Source organism: Haliotis cracherodii, unplaced genomic scaffold (assembly GCF_022045235.1).
Source record: "Haliotis cracherodii isolate W230 unplaced genomic scaffold, xgHalCrac1.p SCAF_7, whole genome shotgun sequence".
NCBI lineage: Eukaryota > Metazoa > Mollusca > Gastropoda > Lepetellida > Haliotidae > Haliotis > Haliotis cracherodii.
In genome coordinates, this window is record NW_027266330.1 from 13624335 (window position 1) to 13641918 (window position 17584).

General features: G+C 42.6%; 1 protein-coding gene across 1 annotated transcript in view; it reads right to left on the bottom strand.

Annotated features, from left to right (window-relative positions):
- LOC139448341 (uncharacterized) overlaps positions 1–17584 on the bottom strand; it is a 132018-nt gene that overhangs the window by 104743 nt on the left and 9691 nt on the right. The window contains exons 7-18 of the mRNA XM_071229885.1: positions 17201–17308; positions 16284–16777; positions 14891–15047; positions 14030–14056; positions 12998–13106; positions 11421–11581; positions 9190–9207; positions 8622–8712; positions 7290–7511; positions 5027–5272; positions 1973–2085; positions 394–502 (exon numbers count right to left, since the gene is read on the bottom strand). Coding sequence (XP_071085986.1) covers positions 394–502; positions 1973–2085; positions 5027–5272; positions 7290–7511; positions 8622–8712; positions 9190–9207; positions 11421–11581; positions 12998–13106; positions 14030–14056; positions 14891–15047; positions 16284–16777; positions 17201–17308 — 1855 coding nt within the window. The remainder of the gene's footprint in view (positions 1–393; positions 503–1972; positions 2086–5026; positions 5273–7289; positions 7512–8621; positions 8713–9189; positions 9208–11420; positions 11582–12997; positions 13107–14029; positions 14057–14890; positions 15048–16283; positions 16778–17200; positions 17309–17584) is intronic.

Genomic DNA, 17584 nt, shown 5'->3' on the forward strand with positions numbered 1-17584 from the left:
ACGCTCTGGACTGTCTATGGGTTAGGAGCACCTGTGTACGGAGGTGTAGGGGGTGACACTCTGGACTGTCTATGGGTTAGGAGCACCTGTGTACGGAGGTGTAGGGGGTGACAGCCTGGACTGTCTATGGGCTAGGAGCACCTGTGTACGGAGGTGTAAGGGGTGACACCCTGGACTGTCTATGGGTTAGGAGCACCTGTGTACGGAGGTGTAGGAGGGTGACAGCCTGGACTGTCTATGGGTTAGGAGCACCTGTGTACGGAGGTGTAAGGGGTGACACCCTGGACTGTCTATGGGTTAGGAGCACTTGTGTATGGAGGTGTAGGGGGGTGACATCCTGGACTGTCTATGGGTTAGGAGCACCTGTGTACGGAGGTGTAGGGGGTGACAAACCTGCATGGTGACGTGCTGTTTTCCAGGAGCTGCATTGCATCCTGTGCACATGCCTCTGCATTTGTGAAGTTGCAGGTGCATGTAGTTGTTGCTGCTGCAGCTGACAAACCTGGAACATTAAAGTAAAGCATCGACATACACAATAACCGTCCCTCCAACTAAATTACTTTGGCCGTGTTACTTGGGGTTTTGAAATGCCTGTCACACATGATAAGTTTCAAGTTGCTAAACAATAGAGGTTATTAGCAGGGATGTATATAGGATTCCTAACTACCCTTTGTAGGGCAATTGTGTAAAATCATTCATTTGTTCAAAATAAGAATTTTTTAAAAAGTTTATATTTTCGTGTGTGCTTGTACTATTCCGGATTAACTTTATAGTGCTAGCCCACTGAGATACAATGCCGCATCATTAACACCCCATACAGACACAGTGTACTGACTCCGAGCCTACCAGTCCTTGTCTTCGTCCCTTAATGCCCAGCGCTAGACAGGGAAACAACAAGTACCATCTTTTATTAACGCCTTTTGGTATGACACGACCGGAAATTGAACAATCGACTTTCAGCTCTTTAGACGGACACTCTACCACTAGACCACGGAGGCAGTCACCTCTACAAAGACATGCCATTAGTTATAACTATAACAGCATTACTTGGGGAAAAGTCTGGAATATTTACTGACATTTGCTGCAGACTGGGTGCCAAATATCGGACTCTTAGCAGGTCTCAATACACCCCTGGTTAGCTATGTGTTTACTAAATATCACAAATATCATATACCGGTATTAGGAATAAATATAGTATTAATGCATATTAAATAATGATCATAAACTGATCACATTGAAAATCATTTTTAAATTCATCGAAGTGCATCATGTTTACAATAGACAAATTATTATTAAACACTCCACACATCAACTTTAGACCCAAAGAAGGAATTCAAGGCTTTCCTGGGAGTATTCCTCATAAACTCCTCCCCAATGGTATAGCCTCTATGACCTACCCAGTGATGTATGTACCTGGATGTATCTGTTGTTGAGTCTATTAGACTTCAGTTATTGTTATAGGAGAATCAAGGCATGGAGTCCCAGGCTGGTGACAAGAGGCACACCTTCCTGGATTTTGCTGTTGTCATATCACTGCACATGCTCAAAAGGCTTTAATCTATATTACACCACTAAATTTTTTATAAGGATATTCTGAGTGCCCTGTTTGAGACTGAACAAGACTAATTGTTTGGAAGTGTTGTCATACAAATAGTATCTCATATTGCAGAGGCACTGAATCATGTCTGACTTCATTGTAAACGATTCATTAATATTTTGTCCACTTGTTTTGTAACAGGATAAATAATTCCTGGACCCCTATAAATTGTTGAGTTGTATAGATGGCGAGTTCCCAGTTTGATGCTCACCAGCCATTGACACTGTGAACTTTGGCGGTATTTCTTGCCAGGAAAGAATACCTTTTTGTATTCCCCGGACTCACAATAACGTGTGTCTATTCATAATTTGTGTGTGTTAGTCCTGTAAAACCAGATGTAAGTGGTGCTGTTTTGTATGTAGCAGATTTACGTACATGGTGCAGCCACTGCTGCCAGAAAGTCGCGCGCGTTGATGAACTTCTCCAGTCTGTCCCCAGTCAGGCTGGTGGGGAGGACTGTGAACAACTTCATGTTGGCTGTCACCAGGCTGAATCATCAAACAGACAGGCATGATACACACTGAGACAGAGACTGGCATGATACACACTGAGACAGAGACTGACATGATACACACTGAGACAGAGACTGGCATGATACACACTGAAACAGAGACTGGCATGATACACAATGAGACAGAGACTGGCATGATACACACTGAGATAGAGACTGGCATGATACACACTGAGACAGAGACTGGCATGATACACACTGAGACAGAGACTGGCATGATACACACTGAGACAGAGACTGGCATGATACACACTGAAACAGAGACTGGCATGATACACACTGAGACAGAGACTGGCGTGATACACACTGAGACAGAGACTGGCATGACACACACTGAGAGACTGGCATGATACACACTGAGACAGAGACTGGCATGATACACACTGAGACAGAGACTGGCATGATACACACTGAGACAGAGACTGGCATGATACACACTGAGACAGAGACTGGCATGATACACACTGAGACAGAGACTGGCATGATACACACTGAGACAGAGACTGGCATGATACACACTGAGACAGAGACTGGCATGATACACACTGAGAGACTGGCATGATACACACTGAGACAGAGACTGACATGATACACACTGAGACAGAGACTGGCATGATACACACTGAGAGACTGGCATGATACACAATGAGACAGAGACTGGCATGATACACACTGAGACAGAGACTGACATGATACACACTGAGAGACTGGCATGATACACACTGAGACAGAGACTGACATGATACACAATGAGACAGAGACTGGCATGATACACACTGAGAGACTGGCATGATACACACTGAGACAGAGACTGACATGATACACACTGAGACAGAGACTGGCATGATACACACTGAGACAGAGACTGGCATGATACACACTGAGACAGAGACTGGCATGATACACACTGAGATAGAGACTGGCATGATACACAATGAGACAGAGACTGGCATGACACACACTGAGAGACTGGCATGATACACACTGAGACAGAGACTGGCATGATACACACTGAGACAGAGACTGGCATGATACACACTGAGACAGAGACTTGCATGATACACACTGAGACAGAGACTGGCATGATACACACTGAGACAGAGACTGGCATGATACACACTGAGACAGAGACTGGCATGATACACACTGAGACAGAGACTGGCATGATACACACTGAATCATTACAGAAACTTGCATGACACACACTGAGACAGAGACTGGCATAATACACACTGAGAGACTGGCATGATACACACTGAGACAGAGACTGGCATGATACACACTGAGACAGAGACTGACATGATACACACTGAGAGACTGGCATGATACACACTGAGACAGAGACTGACATGATACACACTGAGACAGAGACTGGCATGATACACACTGAGAGACTGGCATGATACACACTGAGACAGAGACTGACATGATACACACTGAGACAGAGACTGGCATGATACACGCTGAGACAGAGACTGGCATGATACACACTGAGACAGAGACTGGCATGATACACACTGAGACAGAGACTGGCATGATACACACTGAGACAGAGACTGGCATGATACACAATGAGACAGAGACTGGCATGATAAAAACTGAGACAGAGACTGGCATGATACACACTGAGACAGAGACTGGCATGAAACACACTGAGACAGAGACTGGCATGATACACACTGAGACAGAGACTGGCATGATACACACTGAGACAGAGACTGGCATGATACACACTGAGACAGAGACTGGCATGATACACACTGAGATAGAGACTGGCATGATACACACTGAGACAGAGACAGGGATGATACACACTGAGAGACTGGCATGATACACACTGAGACAGAGACTGGCATGATACACACTGAGACAGAGACTGGCATGATACACACTGAGACAGAGACTTGCATGATACACACTGAGACAGAGACTGGCATGATACACACTGAGACAGAGACTGGCATGATACACACTGAGACAGAGACTGGCATGATACACACTGAGACAGAGACTGGCATGACACACACTGAGAGACTGGCATGATACACACTGAGACAGAGACTGGCATGATACACACTGAGACAGAGACTGGCATGATACACACTGAGACAGAGACTTGCATGATACACACTGAGACAGAGACTGGCATGATACACACTGAGACAGAGACTGGCATGATACACACTGAGACAGAGACTGGCATGATACACACTGAGACAGAGACTGGCATGATACACACTGAATCATTACAGAAACTTGCATGACACACACTGAGACAGAGACTGGCATAATACACACTGAGAGACTGGCATGATACACACTGAGACAGAGACTGGCATGATACACACTGAGACAGAGACTGACATGATACACACTGAGAGACTGGCATGATACACACTGAGACAGAGACTGGCATGATACACACTGAGACAGAGACTGGCATGATACACACTGAGAGACTGGCATGATACACACTGAGACAGAGACTGACATGATACACACTGAGACAGAGACTGGCATGATACACGCTGAGACAGAGACTGGCATGATACACACTGAGACAGAGACTGGCATGATACACACTGAGACAGAGACTGGCATGATACACACTGAGACAGAGACTGGCATGATACACAATGAGACAGAGACTGGCATGATAAAAACTGAGACAGAGACTGGCATGATACACACTGAGACAGAGACTGGCATGAAACACACTGAGACAGAGACTGGCATGATACACACTGAGACAGAGACTGGCATGATACACACTGAGACAGAGACTGGCATGATACACACTGAGACAGAGACTGGCATGATACACACTGAGATAGAGACTGGCATGATACACACTGAGACAGAGACAGGGATGATACACACTGGATCATCACAGACTCAACATGAAGGGAAAGACCTGCCTGCAGAGTGCCTCCCGTGTGAGGAGCTTGCTGCCGATGAAGGCCTGGAGACTGACCAGTGTGTCCACCTCGTCCACCGCCAGGCTCTCACAGTCTTCAGGGTCAGATGGTTTGGGGGACTTGCCGAAGCACTTCTCGTAGTAAACCTTACGCACTTCCTCCACACTGGAGGAGATCTTGCCGTAGGTGTCTCCTCTGCAGTCGATGGTGTGGTTGGTAACGCAGGACAGGGACTGCTTCAGCTTCCTGCAAACATATCAGAAGAGACAGATTTCACACCTGAAGTCAATCCAAGGGCTGCAATCTGTTTCATTATTGAAACCAGGGTCCACTTGCAAACAGCGACCTTCGCACTATGACGATCATAACTCCCATGCTTTAACATAGACTTACCATAATTGTAGCGCTAAGATGGTCGTAACTCCCATACTTTAACATAGACTTACAATAATTGTAGCGCTAAGATGATCGTAACTGCCATACTTTAACATAGACTTACCATAATTGTAGCGCTAAGATGATCGTAACTGCCATACTTTAACATAGACTTACCATAATTGTAGCGCTATGATGATCGTAACTCCCATACTTTAACATAGACTTACCATAACCGTAGTGCTAAGATGATCGTAACTCCCATACTTTAACATAGACTTACCATAATTGTAGCGCTAAGATGGTCGTAACTCCCATACTTTAACATAGACTTACCATAATTGTAGCGCTAAGATGATCGTAACTGCCATACTTTAACATAGACTTACCATAATTGTAGCGCTAAGATGGTCGTAACTCCCATACTTTAACATAGACTTACAATAATTGTAGCGCTAAGATGATCGTAACTGCCATACTTTAACATAGACTTACCATAATTGTAGCGCTAAGATCGCTGTATGCAAGTGAACAGGGAAAGAAGGAAAACAGTTGGTTACTCATGTGAGCAACACTCATGGCAAGCAAGTGGGCTTCATCAAGACCATGCAACTATTTCCGCAGAAAAGGAAGACAAATTTCATGTAGAATATCTCTAAATGGAATAAAGTTTTGTTTTGTTTCTTTGTTGTCTGATCCCACACTCAGCAATATTCCAACTATATGACGTCTGTCTGTAAATAATTGAGTCTGGACCAGACAATCCAGTGATTGACATCATGAGCATTGACCCATGCAATTGGGATATGATGACAGGCATCAACCAAGTCAGCAAGCCTGACCACCTAATTCTTGGATTGCTGAAGACCTATTCTAACCAGGATCTCAGAATGTCTCTAAATAGAAAAACCTGGCACCTAATTTGCATCAACTCCTTCATCAGAGTGTATTTAACCTACTGTCTTCCATGCTATCCTCTTGAGACTGTTCACTAAGAAGGTTAATCTTACATCTGTTTTAATAACCTGGATAAGCAAGATATAGCTTCATTCTATCATTTGCTCACAAATGAAGTACAGTACTCAAGATTTGTTTGTTTTGTTAGTTTGTTATTTTACACCCCACTCAGCAATATTCCAGCTATATGACGATGTTTGGTCCGTAAATAATCAGGTCTGGACCAGACAATCCAGTGATTGACATCATGAGCATCGATCCACGCAATTGGGATACGATAACATGCATCAACCAAGTCAGCGAGCCCTACCAACTGATCACGTTAGTCGCCTCTTACGACAAGCATAGTCACCTTTTACGGCAAGCATGGGTTGCTGAAGACCCATTCTACCCCGGATCTTCACGGGTCTACAGCACTCAAGAGCAAAACGCGGTTGCAGTTCACAACACTCCAACTATAACACATATCACCCTGCACTGATGCTGTTCTCATGCCGGGGTTTCAATGGCTGAATATGTATAATTTGGGTTTGGCTGTGGACAGGATTGTCAGACTTTGGACAGACGTTTCTGTCTTCTGGGTTCTGATTGACAAGATTTAACTTTATAGAACAGGAACATACTGTTTTATCAGGGTTCTGATTGACAAGGTTCAACTGTATAGAACAGGAGCATAATGACTGATTGATTGGCATTCTTGAATTTGATGCCTAAATAAGAAACGTACAACTGGATAACAACAGCTGATTTATTTCATATAGTGATATTTCGAATTAGATTCTTACACCTAGATAATGGCATAAGAATCTACATCGAAACATTGCTATATACAACAAGCCAGAAGTTGTTATCCACAAAGTTCTATGTTTTCTCAGGAGCATACTATTTAGTGGTGTCCGGATTGACAAGGTCTAACTGTACAGGAACATACTTGCAGACAGCTTGGGTGTATCCTTCCGCTGCAACGTTGGTGATGACTGCGGAGGCGTCACTGACACACGATCTGGAGTATTCAATGTTGCATGTTGCCTTTGCACAGACGGAGCTCACTGTAACCCCCATCTGCAGCATCAGGGATGTCATCAACTCCCTCGTTCCAGTGGAACACGTCTGCAGCTTCTCTTTGATGTGGATGAAAGTGTTTGTAACAGACCTGAAATAGACAATGTTAACGGATGGTACAGAGGTGGACGGGGCCTGGTACATAGAGATACATATACGATCTTATTACAATCCGATCGTTTACTCTGATGCAGTGGTTCTGCTTGAGGACACCTCCAAGGAAGGCTGCCTCAGGTGAACACTGTGACATCTTCCTGAGGCAAGAGCGTCCACTAGGCTTTTTATCAAAGTCTTGCCACATCAAGCCGACTTTCCTGTGCTAAATATGATTGGACTATATCGATGGTCTAATCAGAGAACGTTTCACAAAATCAACATACACGACTGGTTCACCTTCGTATGAAAGTGATTTGCTGCTGCCTGTCTAGGTTGATACAAATTTGTCTTTTCATCTTTTAAACCCCCCAACGATTGCCTATGTTTTGGTTTCAGGGATGAAATCGCAAATATTTTTGTTATCTGACTTGTTTGACGCCTATGATAGTCGCCATCTTTGTGAAGCTATACTACAAAAGAACAGCAATCTGATTTGATATCGCATTTTCATTACAAGGGGCACAATTTGTGATCTACATGAGTAGGCGCCAGGGTCGAGCCAAGAAAAGTTGCCTTGATGTGGCAAGTGTATAAACTAGGCTTTGATAGAGGCTAGTGGACATGCTTGCCTCGGGAAGATGACACTGTGCAGACTTTGACCACTTTGACAACTGAATGAAGGATGCAAGGATGAATGGGTTCTTGATCGAGCCAATCAGATGTCAGCTTTCTAAAATGATTTGGCTTCATATCTGTACCCCTCGATTTGGACATCTTTATAGCAAAAGAAACCCAATACAACACCAATATGCCCTCAACAGTACACCCATATGCTCAGAAAAGGAAGGATGTATAAAATATCTACATTAATATGTGAGCGCAGTTATTTTTGTTTGCATTAGGAACTCTCCAATAAATTCATTTTGACATACAGATTTTAAAAGTCTTGTCATGATTAGCTGATTTGAAAGCAGACCTGATGATATCGTATCAGAGTAAAAGATCTGGCTTTAATGTATACAAGCAGGCTATGGTACAGATACCTACTGGTACAGAGAGATACAGACATGGTACAGAGAGATACAGACATGGTACAGACACCTACCTGCAGGACATGGTGGTGAGTTGGCTGCTGGAGGTGGAGGTGAAGAGGGCCTGTATCTCCGTGCTGATGGTGGCGAAGTCACAAGTAGCATCTGCAGCACCAAGCACACATGGACTGAGCAAGGATGCTGATTACTGTTCATGTGCGTGGCACCTACAACTCCAATATCTGATGATCATCTCAAAATACAAATATATTTCTGCAACTGATTCCGTCAGTACTGTTATGATGAAAATCACATATCATATTTTACGGAAACAAACATCCATTTTTATCAAAGACGAACTGCATATACAGTTTGACACAATCATCGCCAGGTCTTTTCATTATCTTTTATTATCCACTCCGGCCCATCTGACTCTTAAAAAATGACTGGTCCCTTTAGCCAAACATTAATCCTGACAATGTCTTTCTTCTTAAACACGTTCATGTATGCAACATATTTCTTTGGTTTCTGTAACTGACAAGAAGCAATTATTTTTGTGTGTTAACATGTGTTGTATTTGACCTGGTTTGTAACATTCCGTCCTACCCACAAGGCTGGCATCATGACATACAGTAATCTTACCCGTGGTAACGGTCAGATCTGAAATAGAGAATAGAAATATTCAAGTTACATAGATTGGTTGGTTGGTTTGTTGATTAACGCCACACTCAACAATATTCCAGCTATATGACGGCGGTCTGTAAATAATCAAGTCTGGGCCAGACAATCCAGTGATTAATACCATGAACATCGATCCACGCAATTGGAATCGATGACATGCATCGACCAAGTCAGCGAGCCTAACCAACCGATCCCGTTAGTCGCCTAGTAATATTTTGTAGAACAAACAAAGGGGCAGATGAAACTATACCATGTACATTTTTAATCTAATTGAAAATTGACAGAGCTGTTGTTGAATTTGATAATGTCTGTCTAACCATCCCTCACTCGTGCAACAGCTTGTAAAAAGTAATTTGTTGCTGGGTAATTTTGTGTCACAATAATTTGGTTCAATTGAAGACAGGCGTAAGGAAAGAATTTGCAGCCACATGACCCCTTCCATGTTTGAGGGGTGGCCGGGTAGCCTAGTGGTTAAAGCGTTCGCTCGTCATGCCAAAGATCCGGGTTTGATTCCCGACATGGGTACAATGGGTACAAAGCCCATTTCTGGTGTCCCCCTCTGTGATATTGCTGGAATATTGGTAAAAGCAGCGTAAAACCAAACTCATTCCATGTTCGAAATGTTGTAAATTTGTGCCGAAAAAAGCAAACTTATTGATTTAAAAAAAAACATGTACAAGATACCCATTAACATTTGTGCATTATGTATTTTTTATTTTAATTTTTAAAAGTTTTAAATCAAATTATATTTTAAAAAATAAAACCATGTAGAAGTATTCTTTCAGTGCCAACAAAACCGCAGTACTGTTCATTTTTTGGAAACACTATCGCTAACTTATTTTCAATTGAAAATCAAACATATAAAACCAACTGACAGGTATAGTTTCTTTTGCTCCTCGGTTTAGTAACATTTTCAAAAAAATAAAATCAAACATGGTATTGAAAGGGGAATTACATAAAAATTTACATAAACCTAAATAAGATTATGTCATGCCCACCAACAGAATGGGCGGTGTGTGTCGCTTGAATGATGTTGCTGATTGCGTATACCGTATTTGACGTAATAAGCGCCCCACTCTAATAAGTGCCCATGGCAATATTTGCTAATATATTGGCTAGTGAACAATCCCAATTAGCACCCCTTCCGATTGATCAATGTACACATGACTTACTTATTCGTGTATAATACGCACTTGTGTGTAATATGCACCCTTAATTATGGGCAATTAAATTCCGGAAAAATATATCTGTTGTATATAAACATTTCTGTCTGTCAGCATAAATCATGAAATTTACGATCTTTGAACTTATTTTTCACCAAAATATTATTCTAATAAGAGCCCCTTATTTCTAATTTTGAGAGCGCCCTGGGTGTTTATTGTGGCGAATACGGTAGTTGTAAACATTTTCTGTGTGTAGTAATGATTAAATAAGCAGTCTGTGAAGTTATTATTGTTGACTTATTTATGTATAAGGATTGACTTTAATATGTTTAGGAACACAGAAGCCAGAGTTCCCACTCCTATGTAAATCCGCTACGCTACACTGATTTCCAGTCAGCACACAGTTCTGCACGTTTAAACTTCCCTAAACGCAAATATATATTGAAGTCATTTCTTAACCAAATAGGGCTTTTTGGTATTTTGTCTCTTATTAGTTTATAGGTACATTTTCAAAACCACTGTCAGTGTGCAAAATAAAATGATGTTTTAAGTTAAAATTGGTTTAAAAATCATTCCGAATTTTTGGTGAGAATGGTTTAAACGAAAGAAATATATGAACTACAAGTCAAAGAGTTACTTCCCTTCCCATATCAGCCAGCTTAGTTGTGCTGAAATTTGATACAATAGTCAAAAGTTCTTCAAAATTGTATTTTGTTGCATATTTGGGAAAACATAAATGGTGGATCCCTAAACTAAGTAAAAAACCCCTAATATCCTGTCTTGTCCTGCATGTTACCATGGTTACTGTCCCAAATGTGAATGTTACATATCCAAATAGAGTGAGTGAGTGAGTTGGGCTTTACGCCATTTTTTTCAGCAATATCCCAGTGGAGGACACCAGAAATCAGCTTCACACATTCTACTAATGCGAGGAATCAAACTCTTTCAGGGTGATAACAAACGCATAAACCACTAGGCTACCCCACCACCCCTATCCAAATAGTACACAGAGCTGGCTTATGTACTTACCATCGCACATGAGGGTCTTCAGAGATTTGAAGGCCAGGATGTTGGGCCGCAGCGAGTACCTCACGAAGGAGAGGAGGGATGAGGACGACACAGACTCATCCTTCTCGTTCCAGCATCCAGCGATGGAGGTCTCCGCTGTAGCAATGGCCGTGGTGAACTCCCTGGGGAGTATACATGAGACAGTGTGAGGTGTGTGGTGCAGAATATGACCATGCCTGTTGCAGCAGGGAAGGAGTCAGGCGACAGATGACATCCTCACTCTGTAAGCTTGCTGAAGGGGGCTCTCTTTGGGCATGTTTGTTTGTTTGTTTGTTGTTTAACCCTGCACTCAGCAATATTCCAGCTATGTGAAGGGGGTCTGTAAGTAATCGCGTCTGGACCAGACAATCCAGTGATTGATATCGTGAGCATTGATCCAAGGGTTTGGGATACGATGACATGCATCTACCAAGTTAGCAAGCCTGACCACACAATCCCATCAGTCGCCTCTTACGACAAGCATAGTCGCCTATTTCGGCACACATGGGTTGCTGAAGACCTATTCTACCCCGGATCTTCATGGGTTCTTTGAGCAAATTAAGTCTCAGTACCCCATTATACAGCCATTGATGTGACTTGTATTGACAGTGTAGTGTGTGACAGGGCATGAAGTGACCCCACAGGTGACATCCTTACTGTAAGACCTTGGTGACTTTGGTCTTATGTACAAGGCACCTGACCTGACCTGACCTGACCTGACCTGACCTGACCTGACCTGACCTGACCTGTGTGTGTGTGTGTGTGTGTGTGTGTGTGTGTGTGTGTGTGTGTGTGTGTGTGTGTGTGTGTGTGTGTGTGAGAGTGTGTGTGTGTGTGAGAGTGAGTGTGAGAGCGCCTGCATGTGCTTGGGCTGCACTGGACATATGCTGATTTGATAGTACGAACCCGCTGTGAGCGACCGCTTCCGTGGTCTAGTGGTAGAACGTCCCCCCGGAGAGCGGAACGTCTGGGGTTCGATCCCCAGCCACGTCATACCAAAATACATTAAAAGATTGTACTCGTTGTTACCCTGTCTACCTCTGAATTAAGGGGCTAAAACAAGGACTGGTCGGCTCAGAGTCAGTATACTGTGTCTAAGTGGGGTATTCATGTTAAACTGCGGTATGGTATCTCAGTGAGCTAGCACTATAAATCGACATCAGTCCGGACTACTACAAGCAGCCACACACACACATACAAGCACGTCACTACGTAAGTGCAATAATCTTGGATGCGAGGTTAAACCCCATTTCATCTCACCTCACCTCACCTCACCCACTGTGAGCCACCATGCCGCAGTTTAACATGGATACCCAACTCAGACACAGTATACTGACTCTGAGCCGACCAGTCCTTGTTTTGTTTCTTTATCCTGAGAGCAAGGCAGGGTAACAACAAGTACCACCTTTCAACATCTCTTGGTATGACGAGACAAAGGATCAAACCACCAACCCTCAGCTCTCCGGGCAGACGCTCTAGACTAGACCACCAGTCAGTCGGTTACAATAATAACACACAGATAACAGTGGCAGCACCAATACCAATGTAAGTATACATACGTGCACGCTGTAGTTCTTGCGTTGGCTGCGATGCTGAAGAGGCTGACACCGACCTTGACGATGGAGGTCATGCTTGTTCTGAAGACAGCAACATCACAGACTTCCTCCACTGCAGCACAGACATCAACAACAATGTTACAAAGAAGTCACAAGTTTGGCTATCATGAAGTCAGGTGTAATGAAGTCAGCATAATCTACTTGGCTGTACAAACAGCTGCCCACAAAGTCGGACATCAGTGAATGTTGGATGTTATGAAGTGGGACACAATGAACAGTTGGTTATAACAAAGTGGATTATAATGAACAGGCAGTTATAACAAAGTTGGTTGTAATCAACAGTTGGTTATAACAAAGTTGGTTATAATGAAGAGTCGGTTATAACAAAGTTTGGTTGTAATGAACAGTTGGTTATAACAAAGTTTGTTATAACGAAGATTTGGTTATAACAAAGTTGGTTATAATGAAGAGTTGGTTATAACAAAGTTGGTTATAATGAAGAGTCAGTTATAACAAAGTTGGTTATAATGAAAAGTCGGTTATAACAAAGTTGGTTGTAATCAACAGTTGGTTATAACAAAGTTGGTTAGAATGAAGAGTCAGTTATAACAAAGTTGGTTATAATGAAGAGTCAGTTATAACAAAGTTGGTTATAATGAAGAGTTGGTTATAACAAAGTTGGTTATAATGAAGAGTCAGTTATAACAAAGTTGGTTATAATGAAGAGTTGGTTATAACAAAGTTGGTTATAATGAAGAGTCAGTTATAACAAAGTTGGTTATAATGAAGAGTTGGTTGTAACAAAGTTGTTCATAATGAACAGGCAGTTATAACAACGTCGATTAATATGTGAACAGACGGTTATAACAAAGTCGCTAATAATGAACAGTAAGTTATACCAAAGTCGATTAATATGAACCGTCAGCTAAAACAAAGTTGATCGAAGTCGGTTATAACAAACAGTAGGACTAGACGAAGACCCTGGGGATCTGTAGATCATCACACCCAAATTGTGAATAAATGAATGAAACTCACCCACACGTTCTGGCTCTTTGTTGATAACTGAAACAGTTGTAGAGATAATATTACACAACTGCTGCTTCATTGTAAACACAGTGTACCGCCACACTCAGCAATATTCCACCTATATCATGATGGTCTGTAAATAATCGAGTCGGGACCAGACAATACAGTGACTGACAACATGAGCATCGATCCACGCAATGGGGATCGATGATATGCATCAAGCAAGTCAGCGAACCTGACCACTGATCCCGTTAGTCGCCTCTTACGACAAGCATAGTTGCCTTTTACGGCAAGTATGGGTTGCTGAAGACCTATTCTACCCCGGATCTTCACTTTCAATGAGAAAGGATCAACAAATAACTGAGTGAATGAATGTTTCAGTGACAGGGTTCCCGCTGACTTTTTTTGAAACTGCTGGCAACTAAAAAAATTACCAGTTCCTTCCAAATTTTTGTCAGCCCCAACTCTGAACAAACAATAAAATGTATGAAAATTATGTGGTTTTAGTTCTTTCAACATCATTTCACTTAGGCTCGAGACTAAGTGTTTTTAAAAAAGATGTTTAACCTCAAAGCAAAGCAAAATCTTATTTCCTTGCACTAAAAATAGACAACGGGACACCCTGATGGTAACAGACGAGCTGACTATTGACGATCGTTTGTTCAACAACAAAGATTAAAATGGTACTTGATTTGCCGGTCCACAGGGACTGACAGTCTCATGAATTACTGGTCCAATTTTACTGGTAACAAACTGGTAACTCCTGGTAAAAGGGAACACTGAAGAGCAGACCTTACTCCTTTCAAGGTCATTTGATAAACCTTAACGTAAGACCAATGTACTTTTGGCCAGGGGAGCCGACCAACTCACCTTGGGTGATGTTGACAGCAGCAAGGGCCTGTATGCTGGCAGCGTAGTAGTTGTAGCTGGTGATGGAGTAGCTCCACTCTTCAGTGTGGACCACGCTGTAGCAGCTGCCGAATCTCAATTTCTGACTGAGCGCTCCGGGCAGAACGGTCAAGGAGGTCTACAACACGTCGGCATCACCATTGTGAAACAAGGGGTTGGTTTTGTATTCTAGATTAATATTATCAATATATTATCAATAATATTGATATGTAATGGACTAGATTTAAGATTCCTCGAGAACCCTTCTTTACTAGTCCTGCTTAACCTCATCTTCCCGAGACAAGGGAATTAACTGACTTTAAAAGTTCAGTTTCCACCCTTGCCGAACTAGGCTGGAATAATGGAGTTATTTTTTTGCTGGACTAACGAGTCTATACATAGTCCAATCAAAATCTCGCAATGATATCGACATCCGGTTCATAAACAACATGGTAACTGCCTTGCCGAGTTCGTTCCATTGCAGGACTTGCAGCCAATGTGTACCATCAACTGGGCGCCGACACATAGTTTCCACATGTTTTTAATCATGGTGATCAAGCGATTTGATGCACTTTGCGAGGTAAAGCCTGATTCATTTCAATAAACATCTTGATTATCGATGATCGCCTTGACTGGGTGTGCCTTTGCAGCAAATGCAAGTAATATGAGCAAAGGGATGTGTGTGTGTGTGTGTGCGTGTGCGTGCGTGCGTGCGCGCGTGTGTTCGTGTGTGTGTGTTCGTGTCAGTGTGTGTGTGTTCGTGTCAGTGTGTGTTTGTTTGTCTGTGTGTTTCTGTGTGTGTTTCTGTGTGTGTTTCTGTGTGTGTGTTTCTGTGTGTTTCTGTGTGTGTGTTTCTGTGTGTGTGTTTCTGTGTGTGTGTGTGTGTGTGTGTGTGTGTGTGTGTGTGTGTGTGTGTGTGTGTGTGTGTGTGTGTGTGTGTGTGTGTGTGTGTGTGTGTGTGTGTGTGTGTGTGTGTGTGTGTGTGTGTCTGTTTGAAGGGACAAAACTAGCAACAGCCACTGGTGGTGCTATGGTCAAGCCCAGAAATTCCAGCCTAGTTTGGCTAGGGTGGAAACTGGACTTCTAAAGTCAGATAACTCCCTTGCTTCACGAAGATAAATCACCTATCACTGTCACATCCTTATTCTAATATGTAATTTATGTGGAAGTACCTGTAAGGTAAACATGAGGGCTGGAATCAACCCTAAATTTTTCAATTTTGTTACCTCCTCCCTCTTGGAATATTGATCAGAATATCCATATTTAATTTTTTTTGTCTGGCCATATATTAAAAAACTCTCCCTGATAGTTTAACAACTCTTCTTCAATCTTATCACCATGTTACCTTGAAATCCTTTGACTATAAAACACTTACCTCAAAGACATTACTGGCACCGACTTTGTTGTCATTGACAACGATAGAAACTCCATTGAACATACTCCAGGATAAACAGACATTGTATTCAACATTCAGCTTCGCCTTAAAGTTGGCCTTCAGCTCCCAGGTCTTGAAAGGCACACGGACGCTGGCGCTGAATTGCTTGTCATGATTGTCATAGGTCAAGGACAGGCCATACATGGCTTCACCTCCGGTTGACATGAGACAGATGTGGGAGTCCTCCACCAGGGAGGTGAAGGTCATTTGGATGCAGTAGGTGAGGCCGGCGGTGCAAGAAGCGAGGTTGTTGAGGCAGGTGTTGGCGCTAGAGTCCACCTCGATGTAGCTGCCCTGACTGGAGGCGGTGATGGTGGTGCTTGTGGTTGTGACGCTGACACTGCCGCGGATGGTGCAGTTGTTGCCACTGGAGGTGGAGAAAGTGCCGTCGCTGTTTTTGGTGAATGTGTTTGTCTCGGAGGTGAGGCTGCTCCCTAAAAGTTGACATAGAAAACAATTGAACACGGATCTTTGGAGCAATATGACTGTGATCTGATCACCTTTTTTAACCACATTAGCCCCTCGCTCCATGATTAATAACACATAAATCTCTCTATCACATAGAACATGCAGATTAATGCTAAGTATTTGTCCCACTACAAAAGATGGTGTTCACGTCAACAAATTAAAAATTAAAAATTCCTGTTTTAGAGTAAACAAAAAATCTTTCAAAATTTTTATCAATCATTGTTGGAGGTCTTGAGTCTAGACCAGTCTAAACTGACGAACCTCAGCTTCATTGACTTTCATCATGCACATGCCACAAGGTCAAGAACATGTTGTACCCAAAAGTTCAAGGACATGTACCCAAAAGTTCAAGGACATGTTGTACTGATAAGGTCAAGGACATAGTGTACCTGCTACAGAACAGTCTGGTCCTGTGAAGTCCTTTGTTCGGTCACACATGCAGTGGTCCACGCCGTCACAGACACCATCGTTCTTGCAGAATCCATCGGAACACAGCTCTGTCAAGACAAGCATCACATCAGAGATGACAGGCAACATATATGCTCATCCAAACATTCTACAATTTGCTTGGCTGTACAGGAAATTCAAGCCATCAGAAACAATCTTGTTGTCTTGTATCACAGCAAAAGTTCTCTTCCTTATTTAAGGTTGTAGATTCTCTACAGAGTTCCTGCTTATACTTTGTGTCATAATGTGACTTAGGACAGGATAAAACAAATTATAAAATGTTATTTTATTCTGACTGTATGGAAAAGAGTTTTCAAAATTTGTAA